At 41.0% G+C, this 24,587-nt stretch overlaps 1 protein-coding gene across 1 annotated transcript in view; it reads left to right on the top strand.

Annotated features, from left to right (window-relative positions):
• Window positions 1-5: 5 nt before the first annotated feature.
• cenpe (centromere protein E) overlaps window positions 6-24,587 on the top strand; it is a 46,232-nt gene continuing 21,650 nt past the window's right edge. The window contains exons 1-37 of the mRNA XM_084107307.1: window positions 6-142; window positions 1,079-1,185; window positions 1,254-1,343; window positions 2,174-2,292; window positions 3,016-3,135; window positions 5,144-5,225; window positions 5,311-5,378; window positions 5,463-5,537; window positions 5,646-5,697; window positions 7,691-7,778; window positions 7,862-7,991; window positions 8,080-8,199; window positions 9,552-9,704; window positions 10,280-10,427; window positions 11,037-11,130; window positions 11,340-11,667; window positions 12,081-12,137; window positions 12,958-13,146; window positions 13,726-13,800; window positions 13,884-13,952; window positions 14,548-14,679; window positions 14,953-15,130; window positions 15,870-16,015; window positions 16,097-16,357; window positions 16,434-16,655; window positions 17,588-17,722; window positions 18,069-18,242; window positions 18,500-18,595; window positions 18,993-19,076; window positions 19,175-19,435; window positions 19,510-19,731; window positions 20,315-20,383; window positions 20,472-20,555; window positions 23,280-23,459; window positions 23,591-23,788; window positions 23,906-24,109; window positions 24,351-24,548. Coding sequence (XP_083963433.1) covers window positions 72-142; window positions 1,079-1,185; window positions 1,254-1,343; window positions 2,174-2,292; window positions 3,016-3,135; window positions 5,144-5,225; window positions 5,311-5,378; window positions 5,463-5,537; window positions 5,646-5,697; window positions 7,691-7,778; window positions 7,862-7,991; window positions 8,080-8,199; window positions 9,552-9,704; window positions 10,280-10,427; window positions 11,037-11,130; window positions 11,340-11,667; window positions 12,081-12,137; window positions 12,958-13,146; window positions 13,726-13,800; window positions 13,884-13,952; window positions 14,548-14,679; window positions 14,953-15,130; window positions 15,870-16,015; window positions 16,097-16,357; window positions 16,434-16,655; window positions 17,588-17,722; window positions 18,069-18,242; window positions 18,500-18,595; window positions 18,993-19,076; window positions 19,175-19,435; window positions 19,510-19,731; window positions 20,315-20,383; window positions 20,472-20,555; window positions 23,280-23,459; window positions 23,591-23,788; window positions 23,906-24,109; window positions 24,351-24,548 — 5,079 coding nt within the window. The 5' untranslated portion in view covers window positions 6-71. The remainder of the gene's footprint in view (window positions 143-1,078; window positions 1,186-1,253; window positions 1,344-2,173; window positions 2,293-3,015; window positions 3,136-5,143; window positions 5,226-5,310; window positions 5,379-5,462; window positions 5,538-5,645; window positions 5,698-7,690; window positions 7,779-7,861; window positions 7,992-8,079; window positions 8,200-9,551; window positions 9,705-10,279; window positions 10,428-11,036; window positions 11,131-11,339; window positions 11,668-12,080; window positions 12,138-12,957; window positions 13,147-13,725; window positions 13,801-13,883; window positions 13,953-14,547; window positions 14,680-14,952; window positions 15,131-15,869; window positions 16,016-16,096; window positions 16,358-16,433; window positions 16,656-17,587; window positions 17,723-18,068; window positions 18,243-18,499; window positions 18,596-18,992; window positions 19,077-19,174; window positions 19,436-19,509; window positions 19,732-20,314; window positions 20,384-20,471; window positions 20,556-23,279; window positions 23,460-23,590; window positions 23,789-23,905; window positions 24,110-24,350; window positions 24,549-24,587) is intronic.

Here is a 24,587-nt window from a genome sequence, read left to right as displayed (position 1 = left end):
GTTAAAATAATTTCAAATGCGCTCAGTCAGTCAGTCAGTCAGAGCCAGTTAACCGCTGGGGTTTGTCGTTAATGAATGGACCGAAAATGACCGAAGAGTCTGCAGTAAGAGTGTGCGTTAGAGTCAGACCACTTATTAAAAGGTAAGAAAAGATCAATATTTACAGTATGGAGGTGAATTTGACTTCAAAAACAGTCTAGAGGTATTGCTGAGGGATTCACTGCGGATGAGTGAACAATCATTAGCTAATGACATAATCACAAATCAGTAACGTTACCAAAGGCTGTTTTTGTTGTATAATTTTTCAGAGGTAACGTTAAACCTTTTCTAAAAACTGATTATAAATAATTCATTGACAATATATCTACATATGTCGCTGGTTTACCAGTGGCCAGACTGTGTTACGAACTAACGTTAACCCATGAACGCTTGTGTCCGCCACTGAATAAAACATTTTAAAAGATAATTGCGAGTTTTTTTATCTTTCAATTGCGAGTTTATATCTCGCAGTTTTGACTTATTTCAAAATCGTAAGATTATAAAGTACAATTCTGAGTTAAAATTAAAAAAAGACGCAATTGTGAGGGGGAAAAAAATCCAGTTAATGTTACACTAATTTTTTTTATTTTTTTTGGCGGAATCAAGCTTCAATATTAATCTGACCAACTAGCTGGTAATCATAGGTTCAAATTATACCATACTATAACGTTATGCTTTATGTATCCGACATAAAGTTATGACCAGTCTTAAAGGAATAGTTCACATCAAAATGAAAATAATGTCATTTACTCCTCAAGTTGTTCCAAACCTGTATGAATGTCTGTCTTCTGCTGAACACAAATAAATTATTTTGAAGAATGTATGTAACCAAATAGTTGATGTAACCTTACCGCGGTGTCTTCCATAGTAATTTATTTTTTTCTGCTATGGAAGTCAATGGGGTCCATCAACTGTTTGGTTACAAGGTTTTACAACGAGCGACAGTCTGTCAGTCTCCAAACATGGCTCGTTTATTCCATGTTTAAAGTTTATTTTCAGTGTTTCGACATCAGTGTACTGATAATCCTGCTGTTCTCAGGGAGGAGTCTGAGAGTGCAGAGCCGGTGCAGCTCTTCTGGAGAGCGGATACACAAGCCATCCATCAGCTTGATGAGGATGGCGCTCCAGTCAAGAGCTTCAGCTTCGGTGAGTTGAGCTTCAGTGGATCTTCCCCAGTGTGTGTGTGTGTGTGTTCTGACCCTGGTGTGTTTCAGACCGAGTGTTCAGCGCTCAGGAGACCACCGCTCAGCTCTACCAGGACATCGCCAAACCCCTGGTTGTGTCTGCAGTCGAAGGCTATAACGGTGAGGCCGGAACATCTATCCTGTGGTTCATCACACAGCCAATCAGATTGGCTGATCCCTCTGAACTTACAGTAGTTCACTTCAGAATTAAAATGTCCTGATAATTTACTCTCCCCCATGTCATCCAAGATTTTTTGAGGAAAACACTCCAGGATGTTTCTCCATATAGTGACCTCAACGGGTCGAAGGTCCAAATGTGAGTTTCAGTGCAGCTTCAAAGTCTCGACACGATCCAGTCGAGGAATAAGAGTCTCATCTAGACAAACCAGCGGACATTTAATAACAAAATAAACACTTTTATAACCACAAATGCTGGTCTTGCACTCACTGTGATGCGCCACACATTACGTCATCAGGTTGAAAGGTCAAGCGTGATGTAGGCGAAAGTACCATCCAATATTTACAAAGCGAACGTGCAAAGACTAAGTCAAACATTTACTAAATAAATAAATAAAAGGGAAAACAACGATTTCAGACGATTGTGAAGTTGGAGAAGAAATTGAGATGGAGTTTTTCGCTCTACACTACATTTGAACCGAAACACGCATGACCTTTCAACCTGATGACGTAACGCGTGGCGCATCACAGCTAGTGCACGATGAGCATTTGTGGTTATAAACTATATACATTTTTGTTTTTGCTTGTCCTACTGTAGTCCACTATATGGAGAAATCCTGGAATGAACTAGGCTAATCCTTTTAGACATGGTGCAATATCAACTACAGGAAACAGAAATGCATGCTATATGAACATAATAGGTGTAGTATATTGTACACTAGAGGCATGTTGTGCACTTACTCAGAGTTTGAATGCATCATCTCCTGTTTCAGGCACGATATTCGCCTATGGACAGACGTCATCCGGAAAGACTTTCTCCATGATGGGAAGCAAGCATAACCCTGGAGTGATTCCCCTCGCCATGGCCGACGTCTTCAAAACTATTAAAAATGTAAGTGTCTGCGAATCTTCCTTTTGCCAGGATTCGTACAAAGTATTCGACGTACTTGAATTTGACTTGAGTCCTGGAAAACAGCCTTATTTATGAAAAGGTACTTAAAGTGCTTGAATTATTGAAAGGCAATAGATGTGAAATTGTTTAATCTTAACGATGAAACAATCTTTTCACTCAAAATGAACTGCAGCCCGTCTGATATAGAGACACTTCGCATTATTATGAGTGTGATATTGCTCATATAAATATCCTAGGAAATGATACAGCTTTCATTCATGTCAATCATATATTCATGAGAAAAATAATCAGTTTGAATAAGGAAACTATCTTTGTCATAGTATCCTGCACTTTATTTGTACAATTGTTTTATTCGTTTATTTTCATTTGTCTATTTACCCTTTTATATATATATAATACTTTTATATAATTTGAAAGATAAAGATATTGTTTGATAAATGAGATCTCTGATTGTAGTTCTTGAAACCCAAAGGAAGTGCTTTAAAAGTTTTTACCATGAGTGTTGAGATCTGAGCCGGTTTACAGTGCTCACGCTTCAGGCTTTTCCTCATGAATGACGGCATTGTCTTTTTGGAGCAAATCGTTGTAGTTGAGTAGTTAATTTCAGTACGTCTGTCTTGTACATGTGTTAATGGTTCATTAACCAAGGCCTTTTCTGGCAGTGAGCATTTAATAGCTTTATTTCTTTGCGTCGCCTTCCAGTTTCCAGAGAAGGAGTTTCTCCTGCGCGTGAGTTATATGGAGATCTACAACGAGACGGTCACGGATCTGCTCTGCGACAGCTGGAAAAGACGGCCTCTGGAGATCCGGGAAGGGAACTATGTGAGTGTTTGGTTGGACTCGTACAGCAGATGCGAGTGTAGTTTCAGATCTTAAAGGGGTAATTCAACCAAAAATGAAAATTAGCCCATGATTTTCTCACCCTCAGGGCATCCTAGGTGTATATGACACTCTTCTTTCAGACGAACACAATCAGAGTTATAGTAAAAAACTGTTAGTCTGACATGCACCCGGGCGCCGCATGATTAACATCGCGCAACATTAGCGTCGCACGTGCAAATGGAACGCAATAGGAAACCTCGTGAATTACGGCCGTTTCACACCGCAAGCGTGAGCGGCGCATGAGCAGCGCGTATTTTTTCCGGCGTGCATGTTAATCAATCAAAGTGCATTCACACCGTGAGCAAGCAGGAGCGCAGGTTTTGGCGCTGAGTCCATTTGTGCTGCTGCTCACGCTCAAAGTGAAAGCACACTTTTGATGGCCAAAAGAAGTATTATTTCACACAAAAAGTGCCCAAAATGCACAGAATCTGCATGTCTAGTGTGTTTTAACAAGAACTGGAGTAGGCTATGTCAGAAAATAATATTTATAAAAAATGTACCCATTTAAACTTGTTTTTATTATTCAGTTTGGGTAAAAGTACTATATGGTGTTTTATAAAAAAATGAGTAAACTAGTCAGAATATACAGTATAAGCTTTCTTTTAGTTTAATTTTAATTAACTTTTAATTTCCCACACCAGGAGTAATTTATATAGTTCCATTTTATAGCAATTATTGGTTCAAAAAAATTTGTGCAAAATGTTCTATTAAAGAAAAGATAGAAAATAAATATTTGTGTGTGCTGTAAAGTGGTTAGAAAAAATGGAATCGGTTAAAATTGGAATCGGCCAAGAAAATTGGAATCGGTGCATCTCTAATATTTATATCATTATGTTGTTATCATAGGCCTATAATATCACATCAGCAAGAGTTCCGTTTTCCCGTGCACAACTGCAAATGTGATATTTATTTTATATAACAGTTAAATGAACAATAAATTAACATTGTGAGTTACATTTTATAAATAATTTTGTCTATTGTTTGTTTTCCCTTTATTTTGCCGACGAGAATTTCAAAATGAAGCCATAGCAGAGTCTCAATGCAACAGGCCGCGATGTTTTTTTTTTTGACTGGAATCCATGTTCTGAACGAATCAATTTAATGATTCAATGAACAACCACTTGCTTCTTTCCCGAATGAATCAGCCGTTTGAACAAATCGGTCGAATGAATGACTCCCTCAACTCCCTTATTAAGACAGTGACTTGCCTCCTCCTACTGGCAGTTTTAGTTTCACATTTAAGGTACCCTTTAATTAGAACATTAAAATTCATGTCACTTGACATTCATATGTCAAGAAATCAGTTCATATTTAACGATCTCATAGCTTTATTTATGCAATTGTAAATGCAGTGTAAATATATTAATGCCAGATCTGACCCATATATGGATTGGCCAGAAGGTGGGCGGGGTTAGGATTTCCCAAGATTTTCCAAGATGGCGCCGCCCATACCCCCCATAAACGGCTTCAAAACCGTTCTTCAGAAAGTCTATGGTGACGTCACAGACACTTTGTCCATATTTTTTACAGTCTATGATCTGTCCATGATAAACGAACTCCACAGGCTCCGGGGGGTTAATAAAGGCCTTCTGAAGTGAAGCCATGCGTTTGTGTTAGGAAAATACCCATATTTAAAACTATAAACCATAATCACTGGCTTCCGACAGACGGCCATACGCATCGATTTAAGCTTTTATTAACCCCCCCTGCAGCCGTGTGGAGCTCGTTTATGATGGATGGATGAACTTTTATCATGTATAAATGAACTTTTATGATGGACAGATGCACTTGTATGGACTTCTAAAGCTTGGAAGAACCAGGACATTTTTAATATAACTCCGATTGTATTCAATGTCATATACACCTAGGACGGCTTCAGGGCGAGTAAACCATGGGCCACTTTAAATGTTTGAGTGAACGATCCCTCTAACCCTCTGACTGTCCACAGAAAAACGTGTACGTGGCTGATCTGACCGAAGAGCTGGTGATGTCTCCGGAACAAGCCCTGTCCTGGATCACCAAAGGAGAAAGTAAAGCTGCTCTCATTGAATCACTCGCTCGTTCTTTATTCTGCTGTACTGCGGTGCTTATCTGATCCTCACTTCATTCACACAGAAAACCGGCATTATGGGAAAACTAAAATGAACCAGCGCAGCAGCCGCTCTCACACCATTTTCCGCATGGTAAGAGGCGAGGTGAACTGGAGTGTGTTTGGAGTCTGGTTTATTTGGACTGTGTAAGTTCCTCTGGTTTGTGTTCTCTGTCAGATCCTGGAGAGCCGTGACCGAAGCGATCCGGCGTCGGGGGAAAACGCTGATGGAGCCATCATTGTGTCACATCTGGTGAGTTCAACACACACACCACCCTTCTGTGTGACTTCATTCACTGACGGCATTCGGACGAGCAACGTTTATTACGTTTAGTCAGTGTGTTGTTTCCCGTTTCTGTAGAACTTGGTGGATCTTGCTGGCGCTGAACGGGCGAGTCAGACGGGAGCTGAGGGTAATGACTGTGTTTTACCGTTTCTTCTTTTAGTCTGTTGTTTGTTTTGGAATTAAATGGGCAAACTACCTGATTTGAGCCCGATTTCAAGGTCGTAGAGTCGTAATGATTCGCAAACGACAATGACTGTCGAGATGCAAGAACCGATCATTTTGTCTCATATAGTGTGTCATGGTGGAATTTTTCCTGGTCCTCCATGACTGGTTCTGTCACATCTGTGACCAATAGGAGCACAGAAGCTCTTCCCTACACAGCTTTCAAACAATGGAGATTATAAATCAAGCACATTTGGTTATGTATACGTCTCTGTGATTGTCTATCCAAGTTTTCTCTATAGCGAAGGAGAATATGATTTGCTAGTTAAAGCCGTTTCCAGCTCTCACCGGTTGCTGAAGCGTCTCCGTCATGGCAGTCCCTCGAGGAAACATCATCAACGCAGGCGTATAGTTGTCAAATCTCCTCGAAACTTATTTATTTACTTCTTATTTCTGACAAGACAGCCAGTACAAAACACGCCGCTTCGGTAGCCATCGTTTGTGTACGCTCTTCTTTCTGGAAGTCAGTCGCTAGTTCCGCCTTCTTGATGACATCACACACGCCGGTAATGAGTGCAAGTGGTGATTGGTCGGGATGCAAGGTGTGGTGTGACGTAACAGTCAGAAATATTGTGTGTTTTGAACCTGGCACAAATAGTCATTAAAAAAAACATTGAGTGCAAAAGATTAACACACACACACACACACACTCGCACACAGACACACACTCACTCACATGTACGCGCACACACACACTTTTACACAGACAGTGAGTGAAATGAGTGCGAGTCAATGGCTGTAAGCATTATTGCAAAAATTATGCTTCAATGATTTAAAAAAACATTAAAAAAACTAAACCTTGACAAATATATTTTTTGTATAATTCCTAAATAAATATCCAAATTTATATTTTCAAAGCATAAAATCTAGTATTTTCACAGCCGGTTAGTGGCATAGAACTGTTCCTGGTCACAAATGAGCATATAGACCCGTTTTCAGTTGGTAAACATGATGTATTTGTGTGGGCGGAGCTTAGCTGGAGGCAGAACGATCCCTCTGGCCGCTTCACTAACGCTAGTGTGCAAGTTTTGTTAGCTTGTTTTTTAACAATGACTGGAGAAAATCCAATTTTATCTTAATGTGCAAGGTCACTCACCGTCCAGGACCGCGATTGTTATTTGCAAAAGTTAATTTTAACGGACATCCCAGATTGGCGGACCCGTACACGCTCAGTCAATGATGGATGATCTGACAGGATTAACGTCAACGCTCCAGTTGAGTGGCCTGACCTCTACACCGACCCGATAGAGAAACCGAGGGTAAAGAGAAACTGAGGGCATATACATATTTAGATGCCTATAACTGTACTAAATGGTTACGTACAAGACTTGTGTGGTAACGTTAGCCTACGATCCGCAGTTCTGCCTCGCCAGCGCCACGGCCAGACAGAAGACGACCATGTAACGTTAAAGTGACATTACGGTGCAATTTTAATGATGTGAATATTTTCTAGAAATAAAAATTCCAGATACGGCATATTCATTTTTGAACTGTATTTGATTACACTTTCTTACCAGGTTCTTCAAAAAGTCTAGTCACAATCAATCAAAACAATGTATACAATCATAGATGATTCACAAATAATCACAATAATTTAGGAAACATTATGCGATAAAATTTCAAATTGGAGCCTGTACTCCGTCGATTCTTGCACCCAACAACACAACAAGATGACATTTAATAACAATAATAATATTTTAAGCTCCTTATTATGTAGCCGAATCTGTGCTGGTTTGTATTGGCCGCCTCCAGTTTTCCGTTTGTTTTGCCTCCAGCTAACGCTGTGACGTCGGCGCAAAAGGGGTCTATACAGCCAATGTTTGAGCCATTTAGGAAAAGCTTAAAATATAACTATTGATTTAATGAATTTGTGTGTTAAAAGCTCTCTCTTGTTTCAGGAGCCCGGCTGAAAGAAGGGTGCAACATAAACCGCAGTTTGTTCATCCTGGGTCAAGTCATTAAGAAGTTATCCGACGAGAGTCAGAAGTGAGTTATTTCGTGACTTTCACCCTGTTTTTGGTGGCAAACCGTAGCAAACAGTAATGTCTGGTTTCCGTTCCATCCAAAAGGGGCTTCGTGAATTACAGAGACAGTAAACTGACCCGAATCCTGCAGAACTCTTTGGGTGGAAATGCAAAAACTGTGATTATTTGCACCATCACGCCAGCCACTGTGGACGAGACCGTCAGCACTTTACAGGTACGAGGACCGTACGCTTCTTCACTGCTGTCTGCTCTGGTACGGGGAGATGTGCTTAACTCATCTGTGCTTTTACTGCGGTTTAAAGTTTGCCAGTGCAGCGAAGCGCATGAAGAACGACCCTCACGTCACGGAGGTCTCTGATGAAGGCGCGCTCTTGAAGAGATACCGCAACGAGATTGTTGATCTTAGACGCCGTCTGCAAGAGGTAAGTCGAGTCTCCTTCATTTATACAGCGCTTTAACAATATAGAGTGTTTCACAGCAGCTTTACAGTGATAACAGGAGATTACAGTAACAGAGATTGTTCAGGCTTTACAGCAGCTCTAGAATAAAGTTATTGTCCAGATAAAGTTAGTTTTGATTGATTCACTTCCGTTGTAAAGATCATTAGTTATTAACTTAGTGGGCCCTATTGTAACGATCTGAAACGCAAGTAACTTTGTGGGCGGATCTCGGCGCTGTTGCTATTATACCGGCGGGATAAATGACTCTTGCGCCCGACGCAAATCTAAAATGTGTTGGTCTGAAGTCTCTTCATTACTCATAGGTGTGGTTTGGGGCGTAACGTGAAATAAACCAATCAGAGCGACATCTCACATTCCCTTTAAGAGCAGGCGCGCTTGTTCCATGGCGGATTGCTATTATAACGGCGGATTTGCCAGACGCACGCCAGGAGCGGTTCATAGCCGAGGAGACCGACGTTCTCGTCAGGGCCGTAAAACACAGAGAAGTGACATTGGGGATGGAGAAACACACCCAGATTAGCTTCGGTTAAACAGGCGTATGATAATTTGGGTAAATGTGTAAGCTAGATTTATGCCTATTATTTCACATCTTCATGGACACAACAATGATTTCCCTCGTGTGGAATATTTTTCCTTGTAATAATGTATGATTTGCAAAAATGTGAACTGCTGCGTCTGTGTAGATGAGAGAAGCAAAGTGTGTGTGTGTTGTGCTCACGCTACATTATGGCCAAGCATGCGCCCTTAAAACAGCATCTGAATAACGCGCCGCTGACTTTAGACGAGGTTTCTCCTGGTCAGTGGCGGAATTGTTTTCTGAAACTGCAAAATAGCACCAGGGAACGTTTGTGCCGGATCACGCCTCTTTTCGCTGAACCGCCCCCGGGAGCGCAAGTTCATTCCCTAATTTACTGACGTGCGTCTGTGGAGGGAAGAGTCCGCTGTGCGTCGGGTGCAGAATAGGAATGATTCATGCGTCGTGTACAAAGTCAATTGCGCTGGGTGCAAGATAGGACCCCTGGGCCACTAACACGGCACCGTTCTAACAGAAAACTGAATTATTATTTTTTTTTACTGTGTTCTGGCCGTTCATCTGCACGACAACAGAGTTTGGAGCTCGAGAACACAAACTTTAAAACTGGTTCCAAGGTGCAAAAAAACATTATCTCTGTGTAAACTTCACAAGCATGAATCTGTGAAAACGGAGACGGCGTGCACATGCGTATTAATGTGAGCATGTACATCACAGGTTTGACAGTCGTCCGGTAATAACACGACCCATCACACGATCTCTTTCCCATCTCCTCTCACAGGTGTCCTCTGTCACTCAAACGACTGAAACCGAGCGAGAGTCACTGTGTCAGCTTCTGCAGGAGAAAGACCAGCTCCAGAGAGATCAGCAGGACCGAATCAAGAACTTGACCAAGCTGCTAGTTACTGCCTCAAACGTCGCCCTGATCCCGAAGGTAACCCATTTCACCAGTCGTAACGAGGGTTGGGTATCGTTTGAATTAACGATTCCTGTTTCGATTCCGATTCCAACAAGGCAAAAAACACACTTGGATATCATTCACATTTAGTCTTATTGCAAAACAATTAATTGTAGCTTAATATCATGAACAAAAATCAACAGGCTGAAGAACACTTACACAAGGAACGTTTGCATGGTTTAAAAATACCATAGAAAAACAATATATAGCCAACACTGCACTTTTTAAATAAAATATGCATAAAAAAAGTTACAAATGTTATTCAGTCAAGAACCAGTGAATTTTCTGTCTTCTGTTGTTTGATTAGTGTTACAGAGACGGCAGCAGGAATATTAGGCTGCTGTCACTTTAAGAGTTGCTTGAATAGTTTAAAATCACTTTTTCTGTGCGCGGCGCAGAGTCGTCCCGCGTTTAAAGTCATATTGAAATGCTCATAAAGGAATCGATAAGAGGAATCAAAATTGTAATTTTAATTTAAATTCCCAACCCTAATCGTAACTCCTCAGTGTTCGTGAAGGCCGTGGATCTGATTGTTGGATTTAAACGCACAGGTTCCCAAGCGGAGAGTGACGTGGGCTGGGAAGCTGCTGAGATCTGCGCATCTGCTGGAGGAAGATCTCGGCTCCACTGACATGAGCTTCGCTGAGCCGTACATCAAGAAGAGAAGAGCCGACTGCTCTCTGCCTGAAGAGGGAGAGGGTACGAGTCTCAACACTTAAAGTTACTTGCATTTGAAGATTATTCTGCAGTCGCTGTGAAGCACGTAAATGTCATGTTCAGAATGACGGCTTGGCCGAAAAACCTTAATATTGTCAGTGCCACACCAGGGACTGAAGACTTACTTATTAATTATTCAAAAGAATGTTCTTAAATCATCATAAATGTTTGATTTCTTTTAGTCTTTCTTGTATAAAACTTCATCTTTTTGGGCATTTTTGACAGTTTTCCTCAATCTGAGTAATTCAAAACTTTGTCCTTTTAAATATACAAGTTGAACAATAAATTACTACTTAAAGTTAGGATAACCTTCAACTTCTTAAATCCCTCTTGTCTTAAAAGATCTTTTTTTTTTTTTGCCTTATATCAAATTAATTGTTGTAATTAAGCATATGACGGCAACGCAAACCAACTGGTCCATCTTAAGACAGGCTCATTTAAAATAATATTTTTTTTAGCTCGCATTAAAAACGCAGCACTGATTGCTGAATTCCAGTCAAGCCAATAGATTGAACATTGTGTGAAGATTTTTGTGTCCATCACCAGATAAAGGTTCATGAGGCGTTTGCTCAGTTGTTGTTTTGTGTCCAGATATGGATTATTTCGACAGCCGCTTTGACTTCACTGCCTTGGATGAACCTGACATGGAGACGAGCAGCATCACGGCCCACAGCTCCTCGGAGGGGTGAGGACGCATCTTCAATATCAACACTGCTTTTACTCTCTAATGGGGCGTTTAAATCGGCTTGAGTTGTTTGCCTAGTTTTGTTTACTGCTAAAAGTTTTCATAATCACGATAAGCCAACTCGATGTAAGGGTCAGCTCTAGCAGCAGTGCTCACATGCTCTTCTGCAGCATAAATGCATGTTTCTATCATTTCTCCTCTGTGTTCAGGAGTCATTTCCTCGACTCTCCCCGGGCGAACGAGCTGGCGCTGAAGGTGGCGTCTCTGGAGCGTCAGCTGGACGCCGAGACTCAGAGCAAACGCAGAGCAGAGGAGATGAGCGCTGAGCTCCAGCTGGAGGTGTCTGAGCTGAAGAACAAGCTGGAGGCTCGATCCACGCCATCTGAACAGGAGCAGGCCCTCTCTGAGCTGGAGGAGCTGCGGAGTCGACTGGAGACGCAGGTTCAGGAGAGACGGAGAGCCGAGGAGAAGAGCGTCGCACTGGAGCTGAAGCTGGCAGAGCTGGAGAAGCCTTCAGAAGCCCTCCTGCGCTCTCAGGTACAACCCGAGCTCTAGTCCCCACAATGCACTTCTGTTTTATGCGTATTAGGGATGTGACGGTGAGGATATTTTCCCACCGGTTATCACCGATGGAGGGTTTTAAATCGCTAATTTGAAAGCAAAAGTAAAATGCGCGCGTCCGCACGGGCGTTCCGTAATGATGCGGAGCAGAGCAAGTGTTTTTCCATAGGAATGAACTGAAAACGTTCGCTCTGCTCTGCTCACTCCGCACCCGTGTGCATTTTAGTTTCACTTTCAAATTAGTGCCAATTCGGTGCCGCGGTGGGCAAGTGATGTAACTGGTGTTGCTTCTAAACACAGACTATCGTAGCAAGTCTAATGCGTATCCCCTTCTGCAGTGATGTTTTCTCTTTATTATTGGTTAAAATGTGTTTTGTGTGTGTGTTCAGCTGAAGAGAGATCTGGAAGAGGCCATTCAGCTCTGTGAGACTGTTGGGTTTGAGAAAGTGAGTAAACATCATGCAATTCCTTTTTTTTATTTTTTTTTATTTGTCTTGTTGAATGTTCTTTTTCCTTTGGAAATGCATCATATGGTGGGTTGGGTATAGTTTGAATTTGAACAATTCCGATTCTTATCGATTCCCTAATTTCAATTCCAATAAGAAAACAAAACTTGGATATCATTCACATTTATTCTAAGTCTTATTGCAAAACATTTAATTTAGCTGAGTATCATGAACAAAAATCATCAGGCTAAAGAACAATTACACAAGAAATGTTTGCTTGTGGTTTAAAAATACCATAGAACAACAACTATAGCCGAACTAATGGGCCTATAAATGTAAAGCATTATGAAAGACAAGTAAATACTAAAAAAAAAAAAATTAGCAATCGCAACGGGAAGATTCAACTGAACAAAGATACGATTAAATTTATTCGGGTACAGAAATGAATCAAATGTAAAATAATTTATTAAAACTTTATAAAAATATTACAAATATAAAGTTATTCAGTCTAGAACGAGTGAATTTACTCTGTCTTCTGTTGTTTGAGTGTTATTATAGAGACGGCTGCAGGAATATTAGGCTACTGTCACTTTAAGAGCTGCTCAATATACTGTAGTTACACACGCCTCACGTCGTCTCACTTCTGAATTGTTTAAAGTCATATTGAAATGCTCACAGAGGAATCAAAATTAATTTTATAATGAGTATCCGATTCCTGACCAAGTGTTCGATTCCCAGCCCTTATCATATGATAGGGTTCTGATGCCATGTTTGAACCCTGCTAATAAATAAACATCATCTTTTTATTTATTTTGTAAAGGATGCTGTTATAGCTGAGCGAGACCTGGTCAAACACACGCTCGATCAGCTGACCAAAGACCTGGAGAGTGTGAAGGCAGCGAAGGACTCGCTTCAGAAAGACAGAGACGCCCTGCAGAAGGACATCGAGGAGAGGAGAGATGCAGACGAGTTCGAGAAACTAGAGGAGGAGAGCAAGAGAGAGTACGAGGTGATCAGAGCGTCACGTCAAAGCTTTATCACGGTGTCACAATATATCACACTACAAAAATGCATTAATATGTATCGTGGATAGTGACAATATATGTTGTGTATGGTTCACATGAAGTAGTTTTAGTGTCAGTACTACATTATATATTGTAATTGAATGTATAATAAATGTAATGTGGGAATATTTGTGGGCCTGATAATGCTAAATGTCTGATGTTACCAGTAAAAGTGTCCTACATTATTTTAAATATATCTAGTCAGTGACAGATCAAGCATATTCATCTAGAACAATTCTGTATTTTCAGCTTCAGAATCATGAATATTGTTGTTCTGGTTTCTCTGTTGTCCTGTGCTCTGAGTTTCAGCACCAAGTCCAAGAATATTCATTTACACACACAATGTAATATCAAATTTAGCATTTTAATCAACAGTAAAAAAAAATTGTTAACCTTTTATCATGTGTCTTGGAGTATCGCAATATCATCGTATCGTGATGTGTGTCGAATCGTGACACGAGGGTCTCGTTACACCCCAGCGTACAGCGGTCATGATCTCGTTGACATGTTCTGTCTCCACACAGAGAGAACTAGAGTCTGAGAACTCCAGACTGAAGCAGGATCTAAAGCGATCTGAGGAAATGATCCAGCAGCTGAAGGTCTGCTCACATTCACTCTCTCTTTCATTTGCTTTCGAAGACCAAACGCGTGTGAATGTCCATATGAACTCTGTTCTCCACAGGCTGATCTGGCGATGATGTCATCCGAGCTTCAGAAGAAGACCGACCTGAGCACCGAGCTTCAGAGATTTGTACGTCACGAGTCGCTGAACTATTAGTTAGTGGTCGTCTGATGAGGGTTTTCAATGGGAGCTTTGATTGATTGTTTACACAGTATTTATTAACACAATATTTTGCACAATTCTTACACACTATACGTTGACGAGTGTCGGCTAGGGCTGTGTGATTAATCAATAAAACCTAAATCTACATGTGGCTTATTGTAATCATCAAATCACAGACTGCGATTTAATTAAGTGAATATTACTGTTCATTAACACATGAGCAGCTAATGAGTTTTGAAACTTTCTAAAAGTCACTTAAAAAATATGGTTTCACTTAAATAGTTTTGTACAGCAATATGTTTTAATTTGATGATGATTTATTATTTTATAGCCTTATAATCATAAAATATAGGCCAGATTGTGCAGCCCTACAAACTAGGTTTTTCTTCTTAAACTAGTCAAATTTGTTCAGAAAAACAGGGAACCAGGGAAATCAAAGATCTAAATATCTGCATATAGACGCGCAATCATGCTTTCTGGGAAACGCTAACTCTGCTTTCCTGTGGCTACAAATGCTCTATTATGCATCTCTTATTCATTCATGCTGTATTGCAATCTGCAGAGCGACAAGGATCTAGTGCATGAAGTGACGTGTCTGAGGCGCTCTCTAGATGATGCAGAGACTCTCAGTTTGGAGACGAAGAAGGAGTGGGCCTTCCTGCGCAGCGAGAACATCTGCCTCAAAGAGAGAGACGTGAGTAGAGCTGTGTGTGTGTTATGAGTAGGGGTGTAACATTATATTGTGTCTCAATATATCGCAATACAAAAATGCAACTATGTATCGTGGATAATGACAATATATAATCAACAGTAAAATAATGATTAACCTTTTATCATGTGTCTTGGAGTATCACAATAATATGGTATCGTGAGTTCAGTATCAGGATATGTATCGAATCGTGACGAGGGTCTCGTTACACCCCTAGTTATGAGGCGTGTTTAATGTGAGTCATGTGACTTCTCTCAGGTGACCCTGACCACAGACTATGAGAAGATGGAGGCTGTGGTGAAGACGCTTCAGGACAAGCTGGAGCTGGAGAAATCTCGCTTCAAGAAGATGCAAACAGATCTTCAGAAAGAGCTAATGGGAGCCTTCGATGAGAACACCAAACTGACGGCTCTGCTGGACGGGAAAGTGCCGAAAAGTAGGTGCAGAACCGCTAAAGGACATGCAAGAGGGACTGTGTGACTCAAAACTGACTGCATTTACTGCCTACGTTCATTCAGTTGAAGGCGAATGTTTAAGGCAAATTGAACTAACCTCACAGGGATATAAACCCATAAGACTTTCATTTATCTTCAAAACAAATGTAGATTTTTATTTTATTTTAATAATCTCTCATATTTTTGTCCATCCATTGAAACTTTCCACGCTTCCGAAGGCACATAAAGATATTGTCAAAAATAATCCATGAGGATGAAGAGGTTTAATTCATTTCTTCTGAAGAGACGCAATCACTTTATTTGATGAATACATTTAACTTGGGCTTTTATTCATGTTAATAATGATCAGCATGCTTATCAAATATGGTGAACAGAAGCTAAACTGTGGCGCTTCATGTGCATCATATTTGTGCATCAGAAGACTTGGATTAAACTGCTCACATTCATATGGGTTACTTGTATGAGGCTTGAACATGCTGATCTGAATTTCAATAGACAAAAAATAACACAATTTTAAAATTAAAATAATTTGTTTTCTGAAGATGAATGAAAGTCATACAGGTTTTAAATGACATGGAGATTAAATGATTACAGAGGATTCATTTGAGGACCTATTCCTTTAAGATTTAACACACTGGTACATGCAGTGTTTACATTCATGTAATGTTCATTTAAGTCATTTGTTATGTTTGTTCACCCTCCTTTTTCCGTCCTTCACAGATCTGACCGATAATCTCGTGTTGGAGAAAACGGTGTGTGACTTGCGTAAGGATCTCGATCAGAGTCTCGAGAGGGAGCGATGTCTGCAGAGCAAGACTGAGGAGTTCGAGACGCTCTCTGTTAAAGTGGAGGAGTTACAGAGACAGGTTAGAGAAACCGGCTCATGGTTTCTTAGCTTGTTTTTGCATCTACATGTCTAAACCTCCTCCATTATGGTTCATTCCCAGGTGTGTGTTCTGTCAGAAGAGCTGTGTTCTGTGAGAGCGGAGCGAGACGCTCTGAGATCCGCTCAGTCCAGTGTGAAAGCAGAAGAGGATCAGACGTCTGAGTCTGCGGATCCGCTGCTGAAGATGGAGAGCGATCTGGTGGAGGCTCAGCTGAAGGAAGCAGAACTGACCCGACAGCTCACAGAGACCTCAGAACGACTCCAGAACATCCAGACGGAGAAACACACACTGCTGGCGGCACTAGAGGAGGCCACGCAGAAGGTGCGCGCACTTTACACGACACACACACTCCCACCAACCACCAGACGGAGTGTTTAACACTGTTTTATCCTGTCAGTCGCTGCAGTTGAGCTCAGAGCTGGAGTGTGTGTGCGGCGAGAGAGACGTGCTTCTGTCGGAGAAGATGGAGCGAGTTCAGAGTGAGCCGGATGAGATGGAGAACCTGCGACGCACCATCATCTCTCAGACTGAAGAGCGAGAGCAGATGCAGGAGATCCTACAGGCCCTGAGAGACGAGAGGGACCAGCTCAAGAGCGACATGGGGGAAAACGTGGAGATGGTGAGTCCACACGACTGCCGCCAGGTCACATGATGATCTCGCTCGGCAACAGACAACAACAACCCCTGTGCATCAATTTAAAAGTTACACACAGGTCCATAGTGGACAAGAATGTCTGTCAAAAGACTGTCATAAAAATGTTAAGCTTGAGGGCACAGACTTAAATTGGGTCTCATTTTAAAGACCCGTGGCAGATTAGTGTTGAAGTAAAAAAAAAAGTGAAACCAAAAAAGGTATAGATGTACATCATAACATGTTGAACTCTAAAACTGCTAGAAAATCTTAAGTCTAAAGAAGTTTTCAAATTTGAGGTTTAACTCAAAAAATGAGCTTTCTGTAAGATTGTTTAGGCGTAGTGCCAGATTTCCCCATTAGATTCAGCAAAACTCCAAATTAGTTTTTCTCGCTCAAATAACACACACACACACAATGTTCATTACACACATACAAACCACACTGACATCCATACCAACACAAACACACAATTGTAGCTGCATAATCTATCCAATTCGCTCTATTATGTGCATAAGCAGAAAACAGGAATAAAGTGAGGATTTGCTTTATAGGCCAACCTGAAAAAATGGCACATCTGGAATAGAATAGTAAAAATGTAAATATTGAAGCCTTGCCAACAGAATGAAAGCCTATTTACAAAAATTGCATCATTTTATAGTTAAATGGCCCTTTCAATGGGGAAATCAGTTCAACAGGTCCTGAGAGGAACTATTTTTGTACCTAGTGCAAAAGAATTTTTTTTTTTTTTAAAGGAAATTGGGATGAAATGGTAAAATTCCAATAGATATACACGCCTGTGCCAAAATTCATGCAGTTGGCATTAATACAGGCAAAATGATCAAAACAACAAAACTGAAAAAGGCACAAATGTCCGTGAGGTCGCCTAAGGGTTAAACCCTCTGCTTTATTGTCTGCAGATGATTGAGACTCAAGCAGAACTGAGGGATACTCAGGAGAAGGTGAAGGACCTGCAGGGAGAAATACACAGTCTGAGGTCACAGAGAGTTCAGACACTCGGCCAACATCAGGACCAGAGGAGCCAAGATCATCCGGTACTTGTACATTACAGCTCTTGAGATTTCAGTCATTTTTTTTTTTTAAATCTTTGGCTTCCAGTGATTATGAAAAGAAGATAATGGAGATGAAACGTTTATTGAGCTGCGTTCTGTTTCCCAATGATTTGTATTTCCTTCCTCTTCTTCACGGCAATGTGATTTCATTATTCCCTGAAAGTCTAGACTTTAACATCCAAATCAGTTAAATGTGAGTGTCGTAAATATGCTGTCTAATGCAGGACGTGCTTGATATTAAAAAGTTAATTTTCCTAAAATCCACACACCTAAGTATCCACACACACCTGATCTAGTGTTGAAGCGTGTCGTGTGTGTGTGTTTGCAGATGAAGCAGCTGACAGAAGAAGAGCGACTGCTGTCTGAGAGATCTGACCATCGTGAGCCGTCTGAGCTGATGGAGAAGATGACAGCAGATCTCACGTCTATGACGGAGGAGAGAGACCAGCTTCAGGAGAGCCTACAGCAGATGAAGACACTTCTGGAAGAGAAGACTGAGATGGTGAGAGAGTTAGCGTCACTCAGCTACGCTACAGCTAACACGTGTAGGAAGAGGAGTTCATTAAAAGGGTCGATCTCCAGGTCACGTTTCACACAAGGCCACGAGGAATAGCACTGTAGATGCTGTTGAAATATCTGTAATGCAAGTTGAATGGAAGTGGATTCAGATTCAAACTTATTGTCATTGTACAGAGCCAATGAAACACCGTTAGCCTCTGACCTGAAGTGCGGACAGTAAATATAGGTGTTCTGTTGTAGATGCTGCAGGTTCAGTCCGAGTTACAGGAACAGCAACAGCGTTTGAATCCAGAACCACATGATTCCAGCGAGGAGATCAACGCTCCGCTTCAGCAGGTTTGTGACTGACTTCTGTTCGACACGATGTGAGTTTCTGGCTTGCTTAGTTGGGGACATTTGATTTAATATTCATCAATATTATTGATCTCCTGCACTGACACCATTATATGAGAACTGAACTGAGCTGGACGATGACATCACGGTTTTCTCCAGAGCGGCGATATATATAAATGAACTAAATTAATAACTTTTCTACAACAGAAATGAACCATCACTGAACTGACTTCAGCTGGACTGTGACGCTATTTTCTTCTAGAAACAAACTCTGTTGCATTATTTTCCTGTTATCTCTGTAAAGCTGCTGTGAAACACTGTGTTGTAAAAAGCGCTGTATAAAGGAGACTTGACTTTAGAGTTTGTGTGGGTTAATCTGATGTTGAGACATGTTCTACAGATCCAGACACTGAAGAAAGAGCTTGAGACTTTATTAGAGGAGAGGAACCAGCTGACGTTGGAACTTCAGGAGACGTCTGAACAGGTGGAGATCTGAAACTCTATAGGATTATTTATACATGAAATGAATATAGACGTCCCTAGCTGTGCGTGACGCATGTGAATAAACGTGCTGTTTCCCAGGTGTGTGTTCTGTCAGAAGAGCTGTGTTCTGTGAGAGCGGAGCGAGACGCTCTGAGATCCGCTCAGTCCAGTGTGAAAGCAGAAGAGGATCAGACGTCTGAGTCTGCGGATCCGCTGCTGAAGATGGAGAGCGATCTGGTGGAGGCTCAGCTGAAGGAAGCAGAACTGACCCGACAGCTCACAGAGACCTCAGAACGACTCCAGAACATCCAGACGGAGAAACACACACTGCTGGCGGCACTAGAGGAGGCCACGCAGAAGGTGCGCGCACTTTACACGACACACACTCCCACCAACCACCAGACGGAGTGTTTAACACTGTTTTATCCTGTCAGTCGCTGCAGTTGAGCTCAGAGCTGGAGTGTGTGTGCGGCGAGAGAGACGTGCTTCTGTCGGAGAAGATGGAGCGAGTTCAGAGTGAGCCGGATGAGATGGAGAACCTGCGACGCACCATCATCTCTCAGACTGAAGAGCGAGAGCAGATGCAGGAGATCCTACAGGCCCTGAGAGACGAGAGGGACCAGCTCAAGAGCGACCTCGAGGACAGCAATGGGATGGTAAATACTGAATTCTGCTCATATTATATTAATATATGTTAAAGAGGACCTATTATGTTTTTACAAAGTCTTGTTGTTTCAGGCTCTACTAGAACAGGTTTTCCTGCTTGAATGTTGATTATTCTCCTCATATTCTCCATTGTTGCGGCTCCTCTCTTCCCAGTCTGTCAGTAACGCTCTGTTTACTTCCTGTCTCTATGAAGCCCCTCCTCCTGAAAAGCACACTGTGCTCTGATTGGTCGGCTGGAGCAGTGTGTTGTGATTGGTTTGAGCACTTTGAGTGTGTTTGGGAAATGTCCCGCCCCTTACCATAACTGCCAGTTTAACACACTACTAACTCAACCAGGCCCCGCCCCTTTATTCTGCGCATGAATTATTATGAGGAATATTGTGACGTGTTCGTTCCCGGAAGAAACTCAAGACTACAATGGAGGCGTTTCAGGAGTTCAGAAACACTGACACTCATAGAGAAGAACTGGAGCTTCTTCATGATCACGAAAAGCATAAATGTAAAGCATAATAGGTCCTCTTTAAAGGTGTGTGTGTGTGTGTGTGTGTGTGTGTGTGTGTGTGTGTGTGTCAGCTCATGCAGGTTCAGCAGGAACGCAGCGGCCCAAAGATTGACTCACATCATGATGAACTCGTCCAGCAGGTGATCTGAACCTTCACACACTCTTGATTTGAGCGCATTAGACACTGATTATCGTGATCTTTATGAGAATATGATTTGTGTGTGACAGATGCAGCAGCTGAAAGAGGAGCTGGAGACTGTGAACGCGGAGAAGAGCCAGCTGAAGTCTGATCTACAGGAGAATGTGGAAATGGTGAGATTAAATAATGTTGAGCCGCTGTTTTTAAAAGGAAGATGAAAACTGTGAAATATTACAATTTAAAATGACTGTTTTCTATGTGAATATATAGTAAAGTGTAATTTATTCCTGTGATCAAAGCTGAATTTTCAGCATCATTACTCCAGTCTTCAGTGTCACATGATCCTTCAGAAATCACTCTAATATGATGATTTGATGCTCAAGAAACATTTATGATTATTATCAGTGTTGAAAACAGTTCATATTTCTGTGGAAACCATCATAGATTTTATTTTTCAGGATTCTTTGATGGATAGAAAGTTTATTTATTTGAAATGGAATCTTTTGTAACGTTATAAATGTCACATTTGATCAATTTAATGCGTCTTTGCTGAATAAAAGCTTTAATTGTAAAAATTAAATAAACCTGGATTTGCCCCAAACTTTTAAACCGTAGTGTAAATGCGCAGTGAAATACATGAGTGTCCTTGTTTATGAGTAGGAGAACGTGCACTGGACGCCATTGGTCCGTTCTGATGTAATGAGGGTCATGAACTCTCTGCTACTGATCCGGATGCTGTGACTTCTCTCTAACTTGGGCTCTTTTTGCATTTCTGACTTTCGAAGACCTTATTTCATGTACGCTAGTGCTGGGCGGTAGGACCACAAATCCAGATCACTGTATTTTTCACAATTATACCGGTTTCATGTTATTTGACTATCTATATATATAATTTTTATTTAATTTTTTCAAGCATGACTGTGTGTGAACCACATTTCTACTGATTGAGAGGAAATACTGCAGTAGATTGACTTATAACGCCTTATTTTACTGTCATGAGTGAATATTGTAGAAGAATCTCACACTAGTATTAACCCATTTGTGCCCAGATTTTTCTGAATGGTTTCATGCATATAATCGTGTTAATAGTGACCTATGTGAACATGTTCTGCATTTATTTTCCCCAGGTTTTTTTTTCTTTTTTTCTTGAAAATCATATTTGAATGTGCGGCAACTATAGTTGCCGGTGGGCAAATATGTTGTATGCACCCCCTCAATGTAAAATATGAATAGGAGGAGAACATTTGGCATTTATCTCAAAATAACTGCTTTCAACAGATCAATCTTTATTCATAAACACATTTATTATGTATAAAAGTCGAAGAACATTTGATGTAAACCCAAAAAACTGCATCTAGCTTATAATCTCTTGAATATGAAAACACAACAAACAACAAATCCATTTGCCTTAACCATTGTGCGCTGTTCAGGGGCTTTTTGACCCACATTTCTAACTTTCATAACATGGATAATTTGACATGGTTTAGTGTAAGATTTTTGCCCATCTTTTGGAAAATGCCGTTTTAAAAGTAACAAATTATCACTTTAACCAGTAGATGGCTGCAGAACGATTTGCTATTTGACTAACTGAAAGACATCTTTTCACAAGTTTTTCCAGTTGTATTCAGATCTACATATTATGAAATCACAATTATAATAATAAAAGTTACTTTTTGTCAAAGTTTAGGCACTTTTTGTACTGAAAAAAAAAAAAAATTCTGTTATATTATGATTAGAATCAAATGAATTTGAAATTAATTGGCACACTTTAAATTTGTAGAATTATATGAAAAACAGATGTTTGAAATAAATGATAAACTCTAAAAACTTCAACTTTTCACTTTGTAATATCCTGATCAGGTTTGATTCTAATCATAATGTAACATTATTGAAAAACTTTTTTCAGTACAAAAACTGCTAAACTTTGACAAAGTAACTTTTATTGTTATAATTGTGATTTCATTATGTAGATATGAATCTACCTGGAAAAACTTGTGAAAAGAAGTCTTTTAGTTTGAAACTTTTAGTACGTTAAGAGCTCTGCAGTAGATGGCCTACTGGGTAAAGTGTTGTTGTTTTTTTCGTTTTTTTTTTTTTTTACTTTTAAAACTGCATTTTCCAAAAATCTTACACTAAACCTTGTCAAATTATCCATGTTATCCCCATGAATGAAAGTTAGTATTTACTACTTATTTATTTTCTACAACAACCTTGATTATTAACCTATTAACACAGTATACCCCATTTTCCCATGATATATGTACTTACAAGGCATTTGCCCACCGGCAACTATAGTTGCTGCTTGGACTTTTGACTAAGTATACAAAAAACTATAGATCTCTTGTAAGATTTGTTTTGTTTGGATGATTCTAGAGACCTTCATGATTATGTAGATATATATATGTATATGTAAACAAAAAATGCTTATTAGTAACATGAAAATGACCTTTCTTTTGGAGGTTTTGCCTTCGCCATGCTTCCTAGAATTAGGGCTCGGAAGTTGACAGCATCATGTGACCGGGAGGAAGTGAATACCTTTTTTTCTTTTCTTGAAATCCTTTATTTGGTTGTTTGCTTGCATGTCATTGAGAAATAAAACATGGACAACATCTAGAAAAATACTTACAAAAGGAAAATGACAACTATGCATTGCGGCAACTATAGTTGCCGGTGGGCTTAAATGGGTTAACACAGGTTTGCAAGGCTGTTTCTCCGGTAACGGCTCAGAAACGCTGCTTTATCAGGAAAAATTAAGAGAGATTCTATTGAAAATAACATAGAAACATTTAAAATATGTTAAATATTAAATTCATATCATAACAAAAATGATCATCGGTATTTGGTATGAACCGGTAGACCGCCCAGCACTAATTATACATTTCCTTTTTCAAATGCAGACGATTGAAAATCAAGAAGAGCTGAGAGGAGCTCTTGAGAAGGTCAAAGGTCTTCAGAACGAGTTACAAGAGCTGGAGTCTCAGCGGACGCTCATGGAGTCTAAACTCTCTGAGAACACATGTGAGATGGAGATGATGAAGGCCAGCATCACCTCGCTGACGCAGGAGAGAGACCAGACGGTACGAACACCTTTCCATCGCGGGAAAGCGAAAGTGTGACCCTTGTGACTGCTTCTGTGGTCCAGGGTCACACATGAGGTTTCTGTCCGACAGCGGCCTCTCTGATTCTAATAAGTGTTCCCTTGGTTCAGGTGGCCCAGCTGAGGTCAGAGCTCCAGTCTGTGTGTGCCGAGAGAGACCGAGTGATCTCTGAGAGGATCGGAGACGTGGATCAGATGGACCGGATGATCTCTGTGACTGAGGAACGGGATCGGCTCCTGGAGTCTCTTCAACGGCTCACACAGGAGAGCGAGACGCTCGAGAGAGATCGGCAGATGCAGGACGAGGCGGTGAGACCCTCATCTAGGGCTGGATGGATGAAAAGCTACATTCGAGTTTCTTTCTTAAATATTAACAGAATTTGAATTATAGAGGATAAAAGTGTCCCGTTCTCCCATGATCCCCAGCTGGTGGAGGTGAGAGAGCAGCTGCGGTCCGTCAGTGCCGAGCGAGAGCGTCTGCTGTTTGAGAAGAGCGAGAGCGATCGAGAGGAGTTGCAGAGCAGCCTGGCCTCCGTCAGTGAGGAGCGAGAGCAGCTCCTGGAGATCCTGAAGCTCAGCCGAGAGGAGAAGAGCCAGCTGAGGAGAGACCTGGAGGAGAAGGACCAGATCGTGAGTCTTGAGGAGTTCAACTTAGAGGGATAGTTCACCCAAAAATGAAAATTAGCCCATGATTTACTCGCCCTCAAGCCATCCTAGCTGTATATGACATTATTCTTTCAGACGAACACAGAGTTGTATTAAAAAATGCTCCGGCTCTTCTGAGCTTTATAACGGGAGTCAATTGGTATATTTTTTTGGGAGTCCATCAAAGCGCATCCTTCCATAGCCCCAGTTTCTTCTCCCTCATCAGATACTGCAGCTTCGTGAGGATCTTCTGTCGTCTTCTGAGAGAACCGGAGAGCAGCAGGAGAAGCTAGCGGCGATGGAGACGGCTGAAGCTAACGTTAGCGCTCTGACTGAAGAGCGAGACCGGCTCCTGGAGTCTCTGCGGCTCATCAGAGACGAGAGAGAGCAGATCCAGAGAGAGCTGGTGGAGAAGAGCGAGATGGTGAGGCGCTTCACTCTCCCTTTAGACATTCTGTTGACT

This window comes from Abramis brama (genome assembly GCF_963993115.1).
Source record: "Abramis brama genome assembly, chromosome: 2".
Lineage (NCBI taxonomy): Eukaryota > Metazoa > Chordata > Actinopteri > Cypriniformes > Leuciscidae > Abramis > Abramis brama.
The sequence above is the reverse complement of the archived record's forward strand: the minus strand, read 5'-3'. Positions and strand labels throughout refer to the sequence as shown.